Genomic DNA, 16,830 nt, shown 5'->3' on the forward strand with positions numbered 1-16,830 from the left:
ATTTAAAACACATTTCCCAGAATGCCTGAGTATGATGTTTCACTGGTATAGTATTTCTCTCGCTTTCACTCTCTGTTACCTCTCATTGTCAGGAATTCTGAAGGATGAGGTCATTGCTTTCTTACTGTTGTGTTACATACAGCAGATGTCCTGCATGCCTTGTCTAATGTCAGCCCACCACTCAGAGGAGCCAGATCTTTGCTTTGGTTCTTTCAAAGGACTTCTTTAAAGAATTTAAGCACAGCAGTGTTTAATTTGGTTGCTATATTTGTCTTACCAGCCACTGGGGGCACAATATGGGTAGGAAGGACAGTAAGTGGAGGAACTGGTAAAGGGATGACGTAGTGTTTGGAGATGGTGGTACTAACAAAAAGACAGGAGGCAGAACTGGAGGAAGATGCTAAGACTTTGGGGGGAATGACCGGGAGCAACAAATTTAGAGCGACAAGGCTTAGGTGGTTTATCCATGTGTAGAGGAAAGATGGAAGAAATACTGGACAAAGAATTTTGAAGATGGCGCTGGGAGAGTAAGGTGGAGGCCAATGAGCCCCGATGTTGACCCCTAGAAGGCAGCTAGAAGAATGTGCTATCCTGAATACATCACCTGCAACAGAGTTCAGAACACTTCATTCGCTACACCTTGCAAGTACCAAGTTGGACGGAGTTAAAATACTCAGACCAGCGCATTTGGCACCAAGAACCATGCCACTTTCAAAACTCTTAAATTAACTTTTTACCCAATTCTAATGCTCAGTTTGAACTTCAGTAGGTCATCTCCAGCGTGTGTACATGCTGAGCCGCTGCTATGTGATTGGTTGATTAGATATTGTTACGGATTCAAATATTGGGGATGGTGTTACATTCTGGGAGGCTGTGGGAATGTGTGGGCGTGGTGTTGTCTTCTCCCTCTCCTCCTCCTTCGTTCTGGCCCCTCCCCTTGTCTCTCTCTGCCCCTGCCTTCTCCTTTAGGTCACACCTGCTGCTCATCTGCTCTTGTTACAACCAATTACCCTCAGGGGTGATATAAGCTGGAGAAGAGCAGTGTGGAAGAGGAGGGAGAGGTTTCTGGTGGATTTCCTCTGTGCTGGTCAGAGTGTGCTACTGGCTTAGGTGTGGAACAGCCTGCTGTGTGTGACCAGCCTTCTGGTGTGTGGCTCTTTGTGAGTAGTGCTTAACTGAGCAGTGATTGCCCATGAGTGACGGCGGCCTTCACTAGTTTGTGTGGCCTGCCTGGATATTGTTTGCTAGCAGCGTTGCTGTCTCTTTCTGTTGAAGCCTTATTGTTGCTTTCTTTGTTGAAGTGGTCATTACCACTTTGGGTTGACCTCCCTGATTTCTCGTTAAAGCAGCGGTGCTGTCTCCTTTTGTTGTTGCCATTTATATGATTATTGAGGTGTTTGCCTACAATAAAGATCTATTTTATATTAAATACCTCTGCCTGGCGTTCTTTTCATTCCACCTGGATCTAACTGTTACTGTCCCCCACCCTCATCGCCTAGCTTTTAAGTGGGGACGTAACAGATGGATACAAGAGGAAAACCACAATAACAAGACTGGTCCGGCCAGGTTGAGTCAAAAGATGATTTTAATGATGACACGCGTGGGAGATGGACACCGTACGCAGACAGCATCAGATCTCAAAATGGTGGAGCATTGATCAAACTCTTATAGCCTCTAGTGGCCCCCACCTTATCATAAAAGCCTAAACATTCACATGCTTTCTCTCACACAGCGCCTAAGCTACGACCTTGGCTCCCTGTTTATCTGCTCCTGCTGAGATGGGGCAGAAAACTCCAGTATGTTCTGTTCTCTTCTAATCAGACAAATAAGGCGATGACTTTCTGCGAACAGTATTTCTTATAACTCAGCAGTATAATGCATCATAAAACAATATCATTCATTCACAATAAATCAGCAGTCTAATGTAATGCAAATCAGTTTAACAAATGCAATAGTTATCACCTTCTTCTAATCCAGGAGAATAATGCAAACTAAAACTACATAATTCACAATCTTTAATTAGGGGTATAACATGGCATAAAATAAGATTATAATCCAACAATATTGTGTTGAACTTGAGCTTAGATAAAATAGTGCATGTTTTTAAAGACTGTTTATCAAAACTGCTCTTCCTGTCAATATATTCTCATCTCATCAGAATTGTGTGCCTATTTGTGTAATAACCAGCTCTGGCTTGTAACTTCACAGATTAAATAGCTTAAATATAAGACTATTTAACATGTTTATATTTAATATAAACAGGTTAAAAAGAAATAAATGCCAAATGTGTGTTGTCATCTGAATTTTTCTATTATTTCAAGGTCAAGATGTAAAATATTTTAAGTTGGAAATGTAACCACGAGTGTGCTAATGATGTTTGGAAAGCATTAAACAATCCAGTCAAGTACCCTCACTGTAAGTCTTCAAACTTTAAGTCCTGGGAGGAGGAGACCTTATAAGAATGGAGTTTGTGCCACCTAGTGTAGCAACTTTACTTTTACACTTTGTCACAAAAAAGCATGGGAATTTAGTATACTGTGTGTTTATTGCTGTTTCTAATCTATGAATTTTAGTTACATACAGTTGTATTTTTCCAACTACAACTCCTGCCTGACCAAAGAGCTTTACACCAGTTTGATCAAACCACTCAACTGCTGTGACTCTAAGAGGACACGGATGCCTCTATGAACAACTTTACTAAGGAGTGTCGAACAGGTTAGTCTGTACTTGCGTTACACTGATCTAAACCACACAATTTAAGCTGCAGAGCTGTTTAAAGACTAACATCTAACTAACACTGCCGATCACAGCTCTGCAGAGACATGACTGCAGCTGACGCACAACAAAAGAATTTGTGTTTTACCCGCTGTGTTTGTGTGTCTTTGTGCGTGTCCATGAGATTTACTGGAACATCCGTGCCCTGAGATGACACAAGCCCTTGTAAGTTGTTTGTTAGGAGGATTAATTGTGTTTAAAGACACTAGGACTGTAACTACATTTGTATTTGACGTGCATTCATGAGCAGATTCTTCTGTTTTAACTTTCCTACATTCCTGGGTCATATGTTTCAAATTTCCATAATCTCACACTTCTCACACTCTCACACTTATGGAAAGCAGGTGCAGAATGACTAGTGTCAAAACAATCTCGGTGACCTCTGAGTTTTTTAACTAGAGTTTGTATTACATTGCTCTCCTGGGACAAACATGCAAGTGCAAAACATCAGCTGTAGATCAGCAAATACATGCAGCTCTGTTTTTCAGTTTTGGGAGCTTTTGTTTTTTAGAATTATCTATTTTTAAGATAACACTTAGTCCTTGAATTTATCTGAAAACTCACTGTCATCAGCAAAACAGGAGCCTACTCCAGCCTTGTTGGGTCTTTGTGTTAAGTGAAGCTTTAAAAAATAGAACGATAACCCCCGGTAACATTCTTACATTACACTAGTATTTTCTGTCTTATAGAAATAAACAAAGCTTTTCAAGTCTTTTCAACTCAGCCCAAATTCATTTAGCAAAATCAACCACATTATATATTTACAGAAGATCAGCACAAACGTCATTTTTTTCTGAATTCATTCATTCCTCATTCATTCTTATTAGTAACATCAGGAATCCTGTTTCTTTAAACAGTGTAAATCCTTTTGAACTGCATCTGTTGCAGAGAAAGTACTGCAGAAGAATCGTGTGATTATGACTAAACACAAACACTGTATATACAATGATACAGCAAACTAATTTAACCCAAATATTACATTGTGTACTTTTATATTTATACTTATATAATAGTATATCCATTAGGAAGCTTACATCCTCAGTAGTTTATTACAGGCAGTTATTGTTGGTTGTTATGAAACAGTGTTTTTCCAGTGTGGTTTGGTAAAATGCCAATAAAGAAACGTTTTAAATACTGAGTCACTGTCAGGATGAGTCAAATGTTTCTGTGTCTGCTCACCACCTCTGAGAGGTGCCAATAAATGACAAAAAACTTCTGGAAAAGTCTTCTCACTGATGTCAAGTCAGAAGCAATTGAACGCAACCATGACAGGAAACATTTTTTTAATGTCAAAATAAAAGTCTGCTTTCCGTAATTTGTGGAAGAAGCATGTGGGGGGAAAAGTACATCAAATTTATGAATGAATCTGAATTTAATTTAAATAGCGCGTTAGTGAACACAATAACATATAATCAGTTATAAAATATTAATTGAAGACCAACTTGAGCATGTGTGTTACATCTTACAAAAAAGGTATTCTACACAAAAAAAACTCAACATAATTAATTGGCCTGATTTTTATTTTATTTTAGGGCCCTCGTTCATTCTGGGATGTACCACGTTAAAGGTGTAGGAGTCTCATATTGTTATTACTGTTGTATTAGTTTTAATACAAATACATATTATATGAAGGTCTATATATATGTGTGTGTGAAAAGTTTTTGTTATTAATTTTATGTTACAGCCCAAAAATATTATCTTCTTACTAAATGCGTCATTTTAAAAATATCAGTTTGTTTTAATTGTTCTTTTTTGTTATTGTTGCTGTTCAATAATTTATTTATTATTTTGTTCTTTTTTGCCTTTTTTTCTAATCAGCAGAGCAGATGTCAGTGCCAGCTATTGAAATGTTGTGCTTTTATATTTTGTAGTGTTGTTACATGATCTTAATCTTCTAGTTTTGGAGGTTTCTGACAGGCACTGTTCAGACTTATTCAGATGATTCAGTTTTTAAAAGAAGGAAACACGTTTGGCAAGTCTATCCATATTTGTTGTTAAAGGTTTACAAGAGGTAAGTAGAATTACTGAACTGCAATTCCTAAACTGGAACTGAGCAATTTGCATGAAAATATTTTCGTTTTGTTTTCTAAAGGTTTATTTTGAAGCGTATTACAGGAAGTTGGTGTTCACATTGCGGTACTTTTGAGAGCTGGATGCGGCGGCAGCAGGATGCTCGGTCAGTGAATCACATGTCTGCACCGTCCCCGTTATCCGCTGGTATAAATAAGAGCAGCAGCGAGCCTGGGGCAGCTTCGGACGAGCTGGAGTCTCAGGAAACAAACAGAGGTGAGTCAGAGGAGCTTTGCTTTTTGCAGGTCGGTGTTTTTGTGTGCAGACTGTGGTGGTTACATTTTTATATAAGCTATAACATATTTAAACAAAACAGAACAGACCTCGTTTGCATTTTTGCAGGTTTTGCAGATAAAACGTCAGACTGTAAAAATCACTTCTAACTTATTAATTAAAACCATGTCGTGTTATTCCCTTTCATGCGGTCGTGCTGACTGAAGGTGATTGCTGTTTAAATTGCTTACTCATGGGTGTGACCTCCATCTCTGGATCAAAACAACTGGATTAGGGGGTATGACGTCCCGCTGTGGTTTACTTCAATAACACGCTTCAGCATTTTACGCAGTGCTTGGTGCGTAAATAATTATAAAAACGTGAAACTAAATTATAAATCTGTAATCACATGCATGTTTGCAGGTTTTAAAATGTTAAACTATTAAAGCATTGCTGGATCTTTATCATTATTGTTACATTTTCTGGTTTATAAATAGAAATAGCCCTGACTCCTTCATGCCTATAGGACAGTTAAGTCCTATGGGTGAAGAAGTCCCCAAACACTTTAAATAATGAGGCCAGTGTCCCATTTTTGACAGATTAGTCCATTTTTTTCTTCTTATTTAAGCACCGGGAAAGTCATTAATGGGGGGACAGAAGCAAAAGGAGCAAATCCATCAGGCAAGATATTTTAGAAATACCTGGGTAATTTCACTGTCACTGTAACACTAGTTTAATAAAGAAATAGTAGAATAAAATGAAAGAAATTTAATTAAATCATTGCACAATATTAAACATTATAAGTGAAATGTGCGAATAGTTGTGCAGCAGTATACTGTAGGGCAACAAGGTCATAAATACAAAGAGTATAAAGTGTAATTTGTATGAGATAAATGTTACAATAACAAAATGCAAAAAACAAAATTAGCAAGACATTTTGTATTTTTCTGATTTTATAAACATAAACTACAACATCAGACAAACACATTTGTTGTGTTCCCGATGCTTAAAGTGGCCGAGGTTTGCTTTAAAAATGAACAAAATTACTCTTCAGCAGCCAAGATTTCATTTCTCAGTACTAAATGTCTTTTAATAGTAATCTAAGTGTCAAATAAAATATTTACAATGGTAAATAAATACTTCCAGAAAATAAAGGTGACGTGTGGGAGACTGAGCAGATGTTGATGTCATACTGGTAATGCTGAACTTTCTAGAGGAACATCTGGAGAGGAGGAGTGTTGGTATTTCAGTTGTGTAACCAGGATACTTGCAGTTGTTGTTCAGCAAATAACACAACTGGGCCCGTGCATTGTTAATACTTTTCATTTGCCTAACTTTCTCTCCATCTCTCTCTCACACTGTTTTTTCTGTGCTTTTCATGTCAGCATTGCTCATTCTTTCCCCTCACTGAATGTCTGGCCTTACTCATTAGTTTTTTCTCTCATTACAAAAGGCTGGATTGGAAATAGTGTTTACAAACCTTCTAATTCCGGGCATGCTCTAATTAAGCAAGACGTTTAGTATTATGTGGATGATGACCTCACTGTGTTTGCTGTATGTTTAAAAACGCAGAAAGTTCATATAAGCAGCAGAAAGTGGGACATTTTATCTGCTCCCAGGTGGACGTCCAGTCCAGCCCTGCTGGATTTAGAACATCTGATGACATTTTGCAGTTTTTGAAGGACTGAAAAAAATATCCAGGAAGGTTACATCAGCGCTGATTTAAGACTATACTGTGTACTGTAACAAGAACACAGACAATGGACACAAAAAATCTAAATTGAAACTCTTTTAAGATGGCATAAACCTTTTCTGATTAGTAATTATTAATTCGCTGTGGGCATTTAATCATATAGTGCAAGCAGACCCAAAAAGTTTCCAAAGATAGAGAGCTTTCATACTGATTCTGGGGAAGAGTGTGTAAGCTGATCTGCAGGTCATCTTAAATATTCTTATTTGACTGAACCCATGCAGAGTCAGGGGTATGAATGGCCCTCTTTCAGTGGGATGATTGAATACATTCAGTAGGAGAGGGTTGAATAAATAAAGGGAACAGGAAATATAAACATCAACTACCAAACAATGAAAAAGTTCTTGACGGTTTTTGGGATGTTGCAGCAGATTTGTATGCATACTGTACTCTGCTTGTTTCCATAGAAACAGGAGGAGATTGTGGGCGAGCGACTGCAAACAAAAACACACTGTAGAAGATGAGCAAGACGCTCCTAAGACCTGTGCTTTTATACTGGGTGTGCAAACGCTTTGCTTCACCTGAAGTACCTGGTGCTTGCAGTGTGTCTGCATGAAGACACACTCATTAAGAACAGAACTAGAGGGGTAAATGCGTCGTTGGCTGAATCTTAATTCCAGCAGTTTAGAAGAAAGAAAAAGATGTTCATCTTGTCTCAACATGACAGATTTGCCCATTCACAAATCTTGTGGAAGACATTGGCAATCCTCTACATCAGTGATTTTCTTGATTTTTGGAAACCAACGAATCCCTCTTTAAATGTTTTCACTATACTTTCCTATTAAACAATGTCTGCTTTTTATGTGATCAGTTAGCTCTTTAAGCCTGAAAGCATCTGTGTAGCTACCCTTTTGCTCAATCAAAACTCTAAACCAGGGTGAAGAGCTTCATAAGAGTCTTGAAAAATTCTTAGTCGTAATTCTGCCAAATCTGATCCACAGCAAAAGCTACGTCCGGTTTAATCACCATAGAAATGGGCAGCCTTTCCACTGTGTGCGCCAAGTTCTGCAAACAAAACAAAAATAGCCTTTAAAAAAAAGTCTTCTAAGTAGATTTTTTCCTTTCTGTTATGTTTTGTGTCAAGTAAGCATGCGCATTATCTAATGGTGTGTAATTGTGTAAGTGTGTAATTTTGGTTATTATGGATGGTTAAACACTGAGCTAATCCTGATAAAGACTAATCTCCAGAAGGCTCCAGAAAAACAGCAAAATGAATCAGCAAAGTTCAGCTAGACTGCTGCATGTGGCCATGTGTTTTTAGAGAAAATAAGGATTATTGCTGACTGCAGAAATAATCAGCAGAGATTAGACTCCCACATGGGAGAGATTATTTATGCTGCTTGGGGAAAAGCTGCACAGAGAGGAGAGAAGCCTGGTCCAACTGACTGGTGAACTTCTCTGTCTTTGTCCGTCTCATGTCAGCGTGAGTGGGGGGTCATACACCACAGACATCCTCTGCTGAATATGTCATTGTTGGGTGAACGGGCAGCTGACCAAGCACACGTCAGAGAAGAAATGGATAAATAGAGAAAGAGCCTGCTGTTCTATTATATAATGCCTCTGAAAGGCACTTTGGTCATTGCCGCAGGAGAACGCTGATCTGAACTCAAAACATCCTTTAATGATTGAAACTGGGGACGAATAAGATGTTCATCAGTTTGAATTATTTAGTGTTATTGATTGGTTATTTTTAGCTGTTGCCATGTAAGGGCACAAAACCGCTGAGCAAACGTGATGATTTTTTACTGCGTAGCTCCCCACCTGCTTTTTCTCCAGCTTCCATCGCCCTCTGGTGGAGATAAGGAGTCTGTGCAATGACATTTTTCACAGTCCAGAGTCAGTTTGGACTGAAACTGTGTTTGATTTACATTCCAGGTCTTTGGCATCATATTCACATCATTACCTGCTGGCCCTGCAAGAGTCAGAGAGGATGCTAATGATGATGATGATGATGAAGAGGAAAGGCTCGAAAGAGTCTTTGACCTTGGTGGCTCTTCTGGTGGCCTCAGCCAGCTGTATCCTTCCTCCGACAAAAGAAGATCTTAACCGTAAGTTTGCAGGGTGTGGAAAAAAGGGTTTAAAGGGCCAGTTCACACAAAAGGATTGATCTGATGACGTTAACAACTTGGTAGTTACGGAAGTAATGTTAGGGTTATCTAGATAAATAGCTTTTAATAGGGCAACAGATTTCTTTTCATGGTATTCCACTAATAGGAATCTTCCATTAGTGCTATAAAACTAAAGGTATTGAAGATGATGTCATTTTTTTCAAGCATATTTGTTAAAGTTGAGTCAAAGAGCAGCATAAAAGATTAAAAAAATAGTTAAAGGAAATATATAAACAAAAAAGGTGTTAACAATAACCAATAAAAGGCCCCTCAATTAGGCCTGGATATTTAGTATTCATGCAGATCTCCTTGTCTGTCAAATTTCTGTGATTTGTGCAATGCCAAGAGCTTGTAATATGCATGCATTACTGTTATGGAGGTCCGTGTTGTGTCTAGACACAGGGTAGTTGATATTCTATCTGCATGAGCACATTTGTGGTCTGTTAGTCTGCCCTTCAAATGTCTTTTGGTTCCTCCAGGGTGATAAAATACTCTGCAGCTGGGACTCTACAGACTCTGGAGTCTGTGGATGACAGACAGGGTGCTGAGGTTAATTTAATGACTAAATTCTAAATTCATTATTAAAAGATAATGCATAAATGTCCAGGTCTGTGTTACATTTGTGCTGTGATTCTACATACCGGACCGCTTAGGATATGTAGAATAAAATAATCGCCTGAGCAGAAGTTGACAGTGAGCAGAACAAACAGAACAGACGTCATGTAATATCAGTAACATTCAAGGCCATTTTATGGAAGTTAACATTTTCTGCGTGTTGTTTGTGGTTTACAGAGATTTCCATTCAGGGAGAAAAGTATCTGGACAGACAAATTGAAAATGCCATCAATGGAGTGAAGGAAATGAAGAGTGTGATGCAGAAATCTTCAGAGGAGCACAAGAGGTTTTTGGATGATCTGGAGAAAACCGAGCAGAAGAAAGAGGTAGCACTAATATTAAGCACTATATGTTTTAACAGTATCTTTGTTGGCGATGCTCTAGGGGAATAAGTGAAGTAAAGATGTCTAGTGATTTGGGTTTTTTGGGCCACAACACACAGAAAAGTAATTTTTTAATGTTCCAGAGGTTTAGACTTTGTTTTTAAATGTTTAACAGCGAGAAAGTGTTCTCTTTTTTTCACTTAAATCTGTCCGTGCTGCAGATAAGAACATATTTCCTGAGAGAATTTACTCTAAACTGACGATTCTCACATTTAACACAAAAGGACGAGATAATTATTACCAAAGATGGGGCCAGAATAAAGTTGGATGTTTTAATGTATAGGAAGCGATGCGTACAGCTCAGGAGATGGAGGCCAAGCTGGAGAAGGAGGAGGAGGTTTGTAACGAGACCATGAAGGCTCTGTGGGAGGAGTGCAAGCCTTGTCTGAAGAACACCTGTGTGAAATACTACTCCCGAACCTGCAGCAGCGGATCTGGACTGGTGGGACGTCAGGTCAGACACTAAAGGAGATACAACACTATGCATATTTCATCCTTTCGCCTTCATCATTCTTCTTCTCTCCCCTGAAATATTAAGCCATGAAAGACATTTTAAGTTTGATTCAAAATGATACCTGCTCCTTCGGTCTGCAGCTGGAGGAGGTTCTGAATAGAACATCTCCTTTCTCCATCTGGATCAATGGAGAGAAGATCGACATCCTGGAGCAAGAAGGACAACGGCAGAACAGAGAGTTCAAGAACCTGGAGGAAAAATACACAGAGATGGCCGACGGCGTGGACAACATATTCACAGATAGCATGAAGGTACAGTTTACCTTTGCTTGTTTATGTGCAGAATAAATCTTTAAGCACCACTTCCTCTTTGAACAAGTATACAGCAAACACACTCACTCACTACATCAGTACCAGCATCAGCTCGGTCTCTGTATTTGTTGTTTTCAGGTGGCCGATTATGTGCACTACAGCCCTCCTGTGATCTATTTGCCTAACTTCCTGTCGCCGTACGCTCGCCGCGGCAGAAGCATCCGCTCTCTGTTCCACGATCCTTTCCACGGCTTCCAGAACTTGTTCTCCCCTATGATGGGAATGAGCCGGAACTTCTTCAGTTCCATGGGCTCCATGATGGACATGGACAGTGACACTGTTCCCAATGAGGGTCGGTTTTTCTGTCAGGTTCAATGTTTTTATTCAGAAACTATCTAGAGAGCTATCGGCTGCAGAATCACACATGCTGTAAACTCAAAAACCCCTCGTTTTAATGAAAGTAATGTGTGCTGAGAGCTTTTAAGTCTAACTACAGACTGTCTATAAAATGTGGACGTCGCTTGTGGACCCTTAAGTTGCATTCTTTGTAATGACCAGCAGGGGGGGTTCAACTCATCTGGTTGCAAAAGGTAGTCAGGGTATATAGAAGCCTTTAGTGACTATATATCCACCATTTACTTGATCTTTGATCTCAGTGAACAGGTTCGTGATCAGACTATAGTCTCAAGTAATAGCTTGAGACCATAAACATAAAATTGTATTAATGACATTAGAGTACCGTTTGGTCTGTGATTTTAGCATGTTGTTAGGCGTTTTTTGTCAAAATGATGATATAATTGAAAATGCATAATTAAGGTTTTGTGGCTATAACTTAGATGTAATATATAACCTGTGCAGCTGTAAACGGCATTGCTGCATTGGCTGATAAATAACTTACTAGGTAATAATTGGTTTAGCTTAAATAAAAAGCAAATCTCCTCTGGTTTCTGTGGAGTCACATGACCAATAGTGACGTTCAGACAAGAAAAATTTAATTCGTGTGCAGAGGCACATCACTGTTGGGTTTTATTTTCACATGAAACGTTCATAACGCGCGTTTGTGTCATTCACACAGATGGTAACGTAAATGAGGACGTGATCATCACCAAACCTTACGGTAACGGCAGGATGACCTGCAGAGAGATCCGTCGCAACTCAGCCGGCTGCTTCAAGTTCCGCGACGAGTGTCAGAAGTGCAAAGAAATCCAGCACATTGGTAAGATGGTGTCTCGTTCATTGACTAAAACCTTTTATTCCCCCTGTTAACATGGATACAGGAGTAAAAATAGTTAAGATGGAGCATAATGGGAAATATTACCAAAATAAATTAAAACATCATCCTTCATTATTTAAAAAAAAAATTATATAAGAAGCCATTTAACAGCTATGAGGGCCTCTTCAAACTGCCTTTCATCCAAATTCGACTGGCAGGAAGCCAGGCTCTGAGACCTGAATAATGATCCAGGGATGTCTTGATTAGAGCAGCACAATTAATATTTATAGAGAGTGTAATTTAATCATGTGATCTCTTCCTTTGTGTCGATGATGCTATTGTTACTCTTCCATTAAACGGCAGGACAGAACTGGGCTCTGACACAAAAGCATCTATTTATAGACTCTTGGAAAATACAAAGAGCTTTGTTTTGTTTTTGCGCTCAGAGGGATCCATCAGCTAGTTGATTTGAACTAGCTATAAATTATAGTTTCAATTTTAAACAATGAAAAGCAGCTGGAACTCTTTGTTTCCCTGTTTTTCATTTTTAAATCAGTGGCATAATATCAAGGCTCTATGTACGGTTGTCCTAACTAAAATACTCCGGTCTGGACAGAAGTAACGGTCTGCAGTGTCTCTTATTCTTGTAATTCAGGTGTTTTTCAGTCCCATTGCTACATTGTATAAAGTAAAACAGTTAGTCATGCAGTCTGTGAATGAACGGCTCATTCTAAAGACCTCATTCAATGGAGTGTGGTGCTATTATTGGATGCCACTACTGCAACAAATCAGTTCGGGAAATGACTTTGCATTATTACCACCTACAGTTGATCATGGGAAATCTGGGGGGAAAGTGGAAGAGTTTAGGAACCAAAGCAACTCAGCCACAAAGTTATAGAACAGGGTCGCTAATTGCTGAGGCAAATAAGGCAGAGCTCCAATCCTCCTCTGGCATCAATATCAGCACATAAACTGTGCACCCGGAGCTTCGTAGCATGAATTTCCATGACCAAGCAGCTCCTTTAGGTGTTTGTCTATGTGGCGTATCTGAGATTGAGACCAACAAAACTTGAATGTACAGATGTAGGATCGCAGAGGATGAATAACCGTGACCTGTTAAGGAGTTTTACCACAACCAGCAGGTTGAACTTTTTGCCTTATGTTGAAATATGGTAGTAACTGTTGCAAAAGTGAGGGTAAGAAACGTCATGTAGCTCAATTGTTTGGACAAAATTAGCTACATGTATTTCAAACATTTAAAAGAATAAAGAATATATGGGCATTCAGCAAAAAAAAAAAAAAAAAAAAAATCCGATGCATTATTGTCTGAATATAAGTAACTCAAATTTATGCTCAAAAAGAAGCAGGAAGACATAAACTACCCCTCTTTCCTGTCTAATAAATGATAGCAATATTCATCCAACTTACCAGTGACCTACCACTGGCCCATATGCACATGCAAGTGCATTCATACCTACACATTATGTGCAGTCTTGCATATATATAATAGTCACAGCTGCTAAATATCAGCGGGTCTGCTTGCCTATAGCATAACTGCAGACTATTCTGAAATTGAAACATGTATGTGTGACAACGCTTTGGAGTTAATGCCTTAGAGATGACTCACTCCCCATCTTGTGTGTAGTACTTGTGAGGATAAGTTTGCCTTTCTTCCTCAATTACAGCAAGCACAGAGTAGTATTTTATTTCATTGTTTACTTTACTTTTAAAGGACTTTTTGGAAAGTAGTAGGTAGAAACAGATGTGCCAAACTAGGAGACCGCATTAGTGGTTGAATTTTTTTTTTAAAAAAGAGGGGGTGGGGTCAGCATTTATCTAATTGATTTAAGCCTGATGTAGCAGTTAAGTGATTTTCCAACTTTACTCAAGCTCCACGATGATGTTTTTCCCTCACAGACTGCTCTGGGAAGAAACCTCTGGAGGGCCCCCTGAAGGAGGAGCTGGAGGAGGCTCTGGCCTTGGCCGAGCGTTTCACCCAGCAGTACAACTCCCTCCTGAAGAGGTTCGAAGAGCAGATGCTCAACACCTCCTCCATCTTGGATTTGTTCAACCGTCAGTTTGGCTGGGTGTCTTCTCTCGCGAACAACACCAGCGACGGCATCTTCAGTGTTCAGGCGGTAAGCACTGTTGCTTCATTTGACCTTAATTTAAAATATGCAATATTATGGTTGTAATTTGTTATCTAGATATCGTTATGCTTTTCAACACTTCTATTTTTATCACCTGAAAAACTTGTGTTAGGTGTCTAAGTACCGGTATCTGCCCACAGCTATTACAAGACAAAGAAAAACACCAAATCCTGCAAAATTATCCAACTTCTGAAAGATCCAGAAACGATTTTTCTCTTTATCATCAGTCATTTTAATCATTTGTTTCAGCTGCAACTTACAGAAACCCCCACCTCCTTATGCTACAGGTGATGTGCAAGGACTCCGAGAAGAAGGTTGATGGGGAGGAGGAGCCTGGAGAAACCAAAGTGAGCGTGAAGCTCTTCGACTCACCATCCATGAACTTCACCGTGCCGAGCGAAATCCCCTGGAACGACCCCAAGTTCTCTGAGGTGGTAGCTCAGGAAGCTCTGGATCGCTACAAGGAAACCAGTGTGTGAGTGTCAGAGAGGACTGCAGCAGGCTGAAAATCATCAATTAAAGGATTATTTAAAAATGTTAGGAAGAGGACTAGGATTCAAAAAGATTGATTTTATTCATTTCCTTTTTCCTAACCCAGCACTGCTACTTTGACTTGTTGTGACATTGATTTAATGCCCTCCGTGACAGTTAACAGCCTGTGGATAACAGTTCACAGATCAGTGATAGATTCTGATCTCCATCTCTGTTGTTTCTTCTTCCACAGTGTCGTCAAATAAGCTGGATTTACTCCTGAACCTGCATCGTCTTCTGACCACAGAATGTTCTGGATTCATCAAAACGCACCTGAAACCCTGACGCTAACCCAATGTTCCTCTTCAAGTCCTGCCTTTGCAAACGACACAGTTTAACCTCAGAGGTTTATATTGTTACATTAGTCCTGCTGTAAGAGAAGATATTTAGTAGATAACAGCTCCGCTCATGTGTATAGTACTTCCAACAAACGCACTTGTATTACAGGCAACATGGGGGGGGGGGCACTAGGCGACGTTTTTTTGTGCAGTTTTATTTTTGTGGAATTTGAAATGTATTCTTTTTGCATTCAGCCGCAGTCACACGTGATTAAAAAGATGGTACAATCTTTAATGGAAAAACAAAGTTTTGAATGGTTGCAAAGATTTGAAGAAAACTGGAGCACTGAAGTAACTTTAATGGCTTGATCATTACTTTTGCAGAGCTCAGATACTTCCTGTATAGAGTTGATGAAAGCGATTTATTGGCTTTAATTAAAATCGTCGACCAAAGCTGGGAAGTTCAGGATTGCTTTGAGCCGCTCAGTAAAACAACCTAGAAATGAAGCAATATGTAGAAACTGAATAAAACCTGCTCTAACCTATTCCACTTCCCTGTCTACTCTTATTCTGAGTTTGTGTTTTACTTATAAGAAATTGATCAACGGCTCCGGTGGACAGACTACAACAAACTACCTCACAGGTCAAAGTTGAACTAAACCAGATAATTAACAAAAAGTCTGCTTTTATATTTTTTGGAGTAACTGGGGTGGCGTAATGCTTCAGTGCTTAGCATTGTGTTCCTGTGGATGTAAGAGTGTGAATGGTTTCTGCGATAGGTTTGGTGTACCCCTCCTCTCCCTCTGTGACAGCTGGGATGGGCTGCACTCTCCATAACCCTGTTAGATAATCATCCATCTTACAGTCTTGCTGTGATCATACTTTATCGTCGGAAGTTTAAAACAAGTGACGCTGACCAAAATCAAAATTTCTTGTTAGGCAAATATATAAAAACGGCTACACTATGGAACCCATTTTCTTCCCAACACCATTAAACCATGGGGTGATAAATTTCAAGTAAATTAGCGTCTTACTCCACATAGACATGATTTCGTCACATACTCCCGACAGAATTGTCAGATGTACATCCCTGCTGGCTAACTGGGGAAGTCTACCAGCATGGTCATAAAGAGTTTGAGACGACTTGTTTGGTGACTGGGTGCATTTTCTTTTAACCATTTCCAGATAAATTAGTGAGTAAAGAGAGCAGTTTTTAAAATATTGTGCCGTTTTTTTATTTTTGTGTAAAAATCACACAGCTGCTAGTTGAATCTGCAGAGATACAGTACATCCATGCAGTTAAACATCTAGGGTTCCCACAGCCAAGAGAGAAGGAATTAAATAGAATATTCTTTCGCTGTTAGTCAGCAATTAATGCAAATTTACATATGAGTCCAAAAGTGTGTATCATATACAATATACAACACAGATCTGGGAGCGAATAGCATTCAAAATCCCATCAAAGACTTCATTACCGACTGATTGTTTCTGCCTGCCTGTATTGCCTTTTGGGTTAAAGGATGACGAGGGAGCTGTTGTGCTAGCAAAAATAAAATCAATCCCACTTGAAGGTGTCTAACAGGGTTTTAAATGGTACTAGTTCCAGGTCTGGAAACAACATGCGCGCGCGCACACACACACGCACACGCGCACACACACACACGCACACGCGCACACACACACGCACACACACCAATTACATCATCGTCCTCAATAGCAGAAAAAAAAAGAAGGCGAGTCTTGATAAAACAAGGAAGAGAGGTCAGTCAGCCGCTGTGGAAACCTGAACGCCGTCGGGGGAAGTAAGGCTTTAGAAGAAGACTGATGCTTCACCAAAAAAAAAAAAACCAAACAACAACACAAGGATAAATCATTAATAAAAGAAAAATTCACTGACCAAAAACGGGGCATTTTATGACACTGGCACAAAAAAAAACAAAAAAAACCAAAACAAAAACATGAGAAATAAAACAAGTGGT

The 16,830-nt window shown here is 39.3% G+C and overlaps 1 protein-coding gene across 2 annotated transcripts; it reads left to right on the forward strand.

Moving 5' to 3' along the window:
* Positions 1–4,963: 4,963 nt before the first annotated feature.
* On the forward strand, positions 4,964–15,396 carry clu (clusterin). Of its 2 annotated transcripts, XM_085432259.1 has the most exons (10): positions 4,965–5,061; positions 8,684–8,856; positions 9,709–9,857; positions 10,198–10,368; positions 10,509–10,679; positions 10,818–11,031; positions 11,755–11,895; positions 13,810–14,030; positions 14,330–14,517; positions 14,767–15,396. In XM_085432259.1, exons 2-10 carry the CDS (start codon positions 8,739–8,741, stop codon positions 14,777–14,779), a joined length of 1,386 nt encoding a protein of 461 aa, XP_085288385.1. In that variant the 5' UTR covers positions 4,965–5,061; positions 8,684–8,738; the 3' UTR covers positions 14,780–15,396. The 2 variants fall into 2 exon arrangements, with proteins under 2 accessions (XP_085288386.1, XP_085288385.1); XM_085432260.1 differs by lacking the exon at positions 14,767–15,396 and having other exon boundaries at positions 4,964–5,061; positions 14,330–14,521.
* The last annotated feature ends 1,434 nt before the right edge of the window (positions 15,397–16,830 follow it).

This window comes from Copadichromis virginalis, linkage group LG15 (assembly GCF_057382275.1).
Source record: "Copadichromis virginalis isolate Kocher_CV1m ecotype Utaka linkage group LG15, C_Virginalis_male_GT1.1, whole genome shotgun sequence".
Classification (NCBI taxonomy): domain Eukaryota; kingdom Metazoa; phylum Chordata; class Actinopteri; order Cichliformes; family Cichlidae; genus Copadichromis; species Copadichromis virginalis.

Coding starts and splice junctions, on each gene's coding strand:
- clu (XM_085432259.1), top strand. CDS start 8,739: ATGCTAATGATGATGATGATGATGAAGAGGAAAGGCTCGAAAGAGTCT. Junction 9,858..10,197: donor AAACCGAGCAGAAGAAAGAG/GTAGCACTAATA, acceptor TTTAATGTATAG/GAAGCGATGCGTACAGCTCA. Junction 10,680..10,817: donor TATTCACAGATAGCATGAAG/GTACAGTTTACC, acceptor TGTTGTTTTCAG/GTGGCCGATTATGTGCACTA.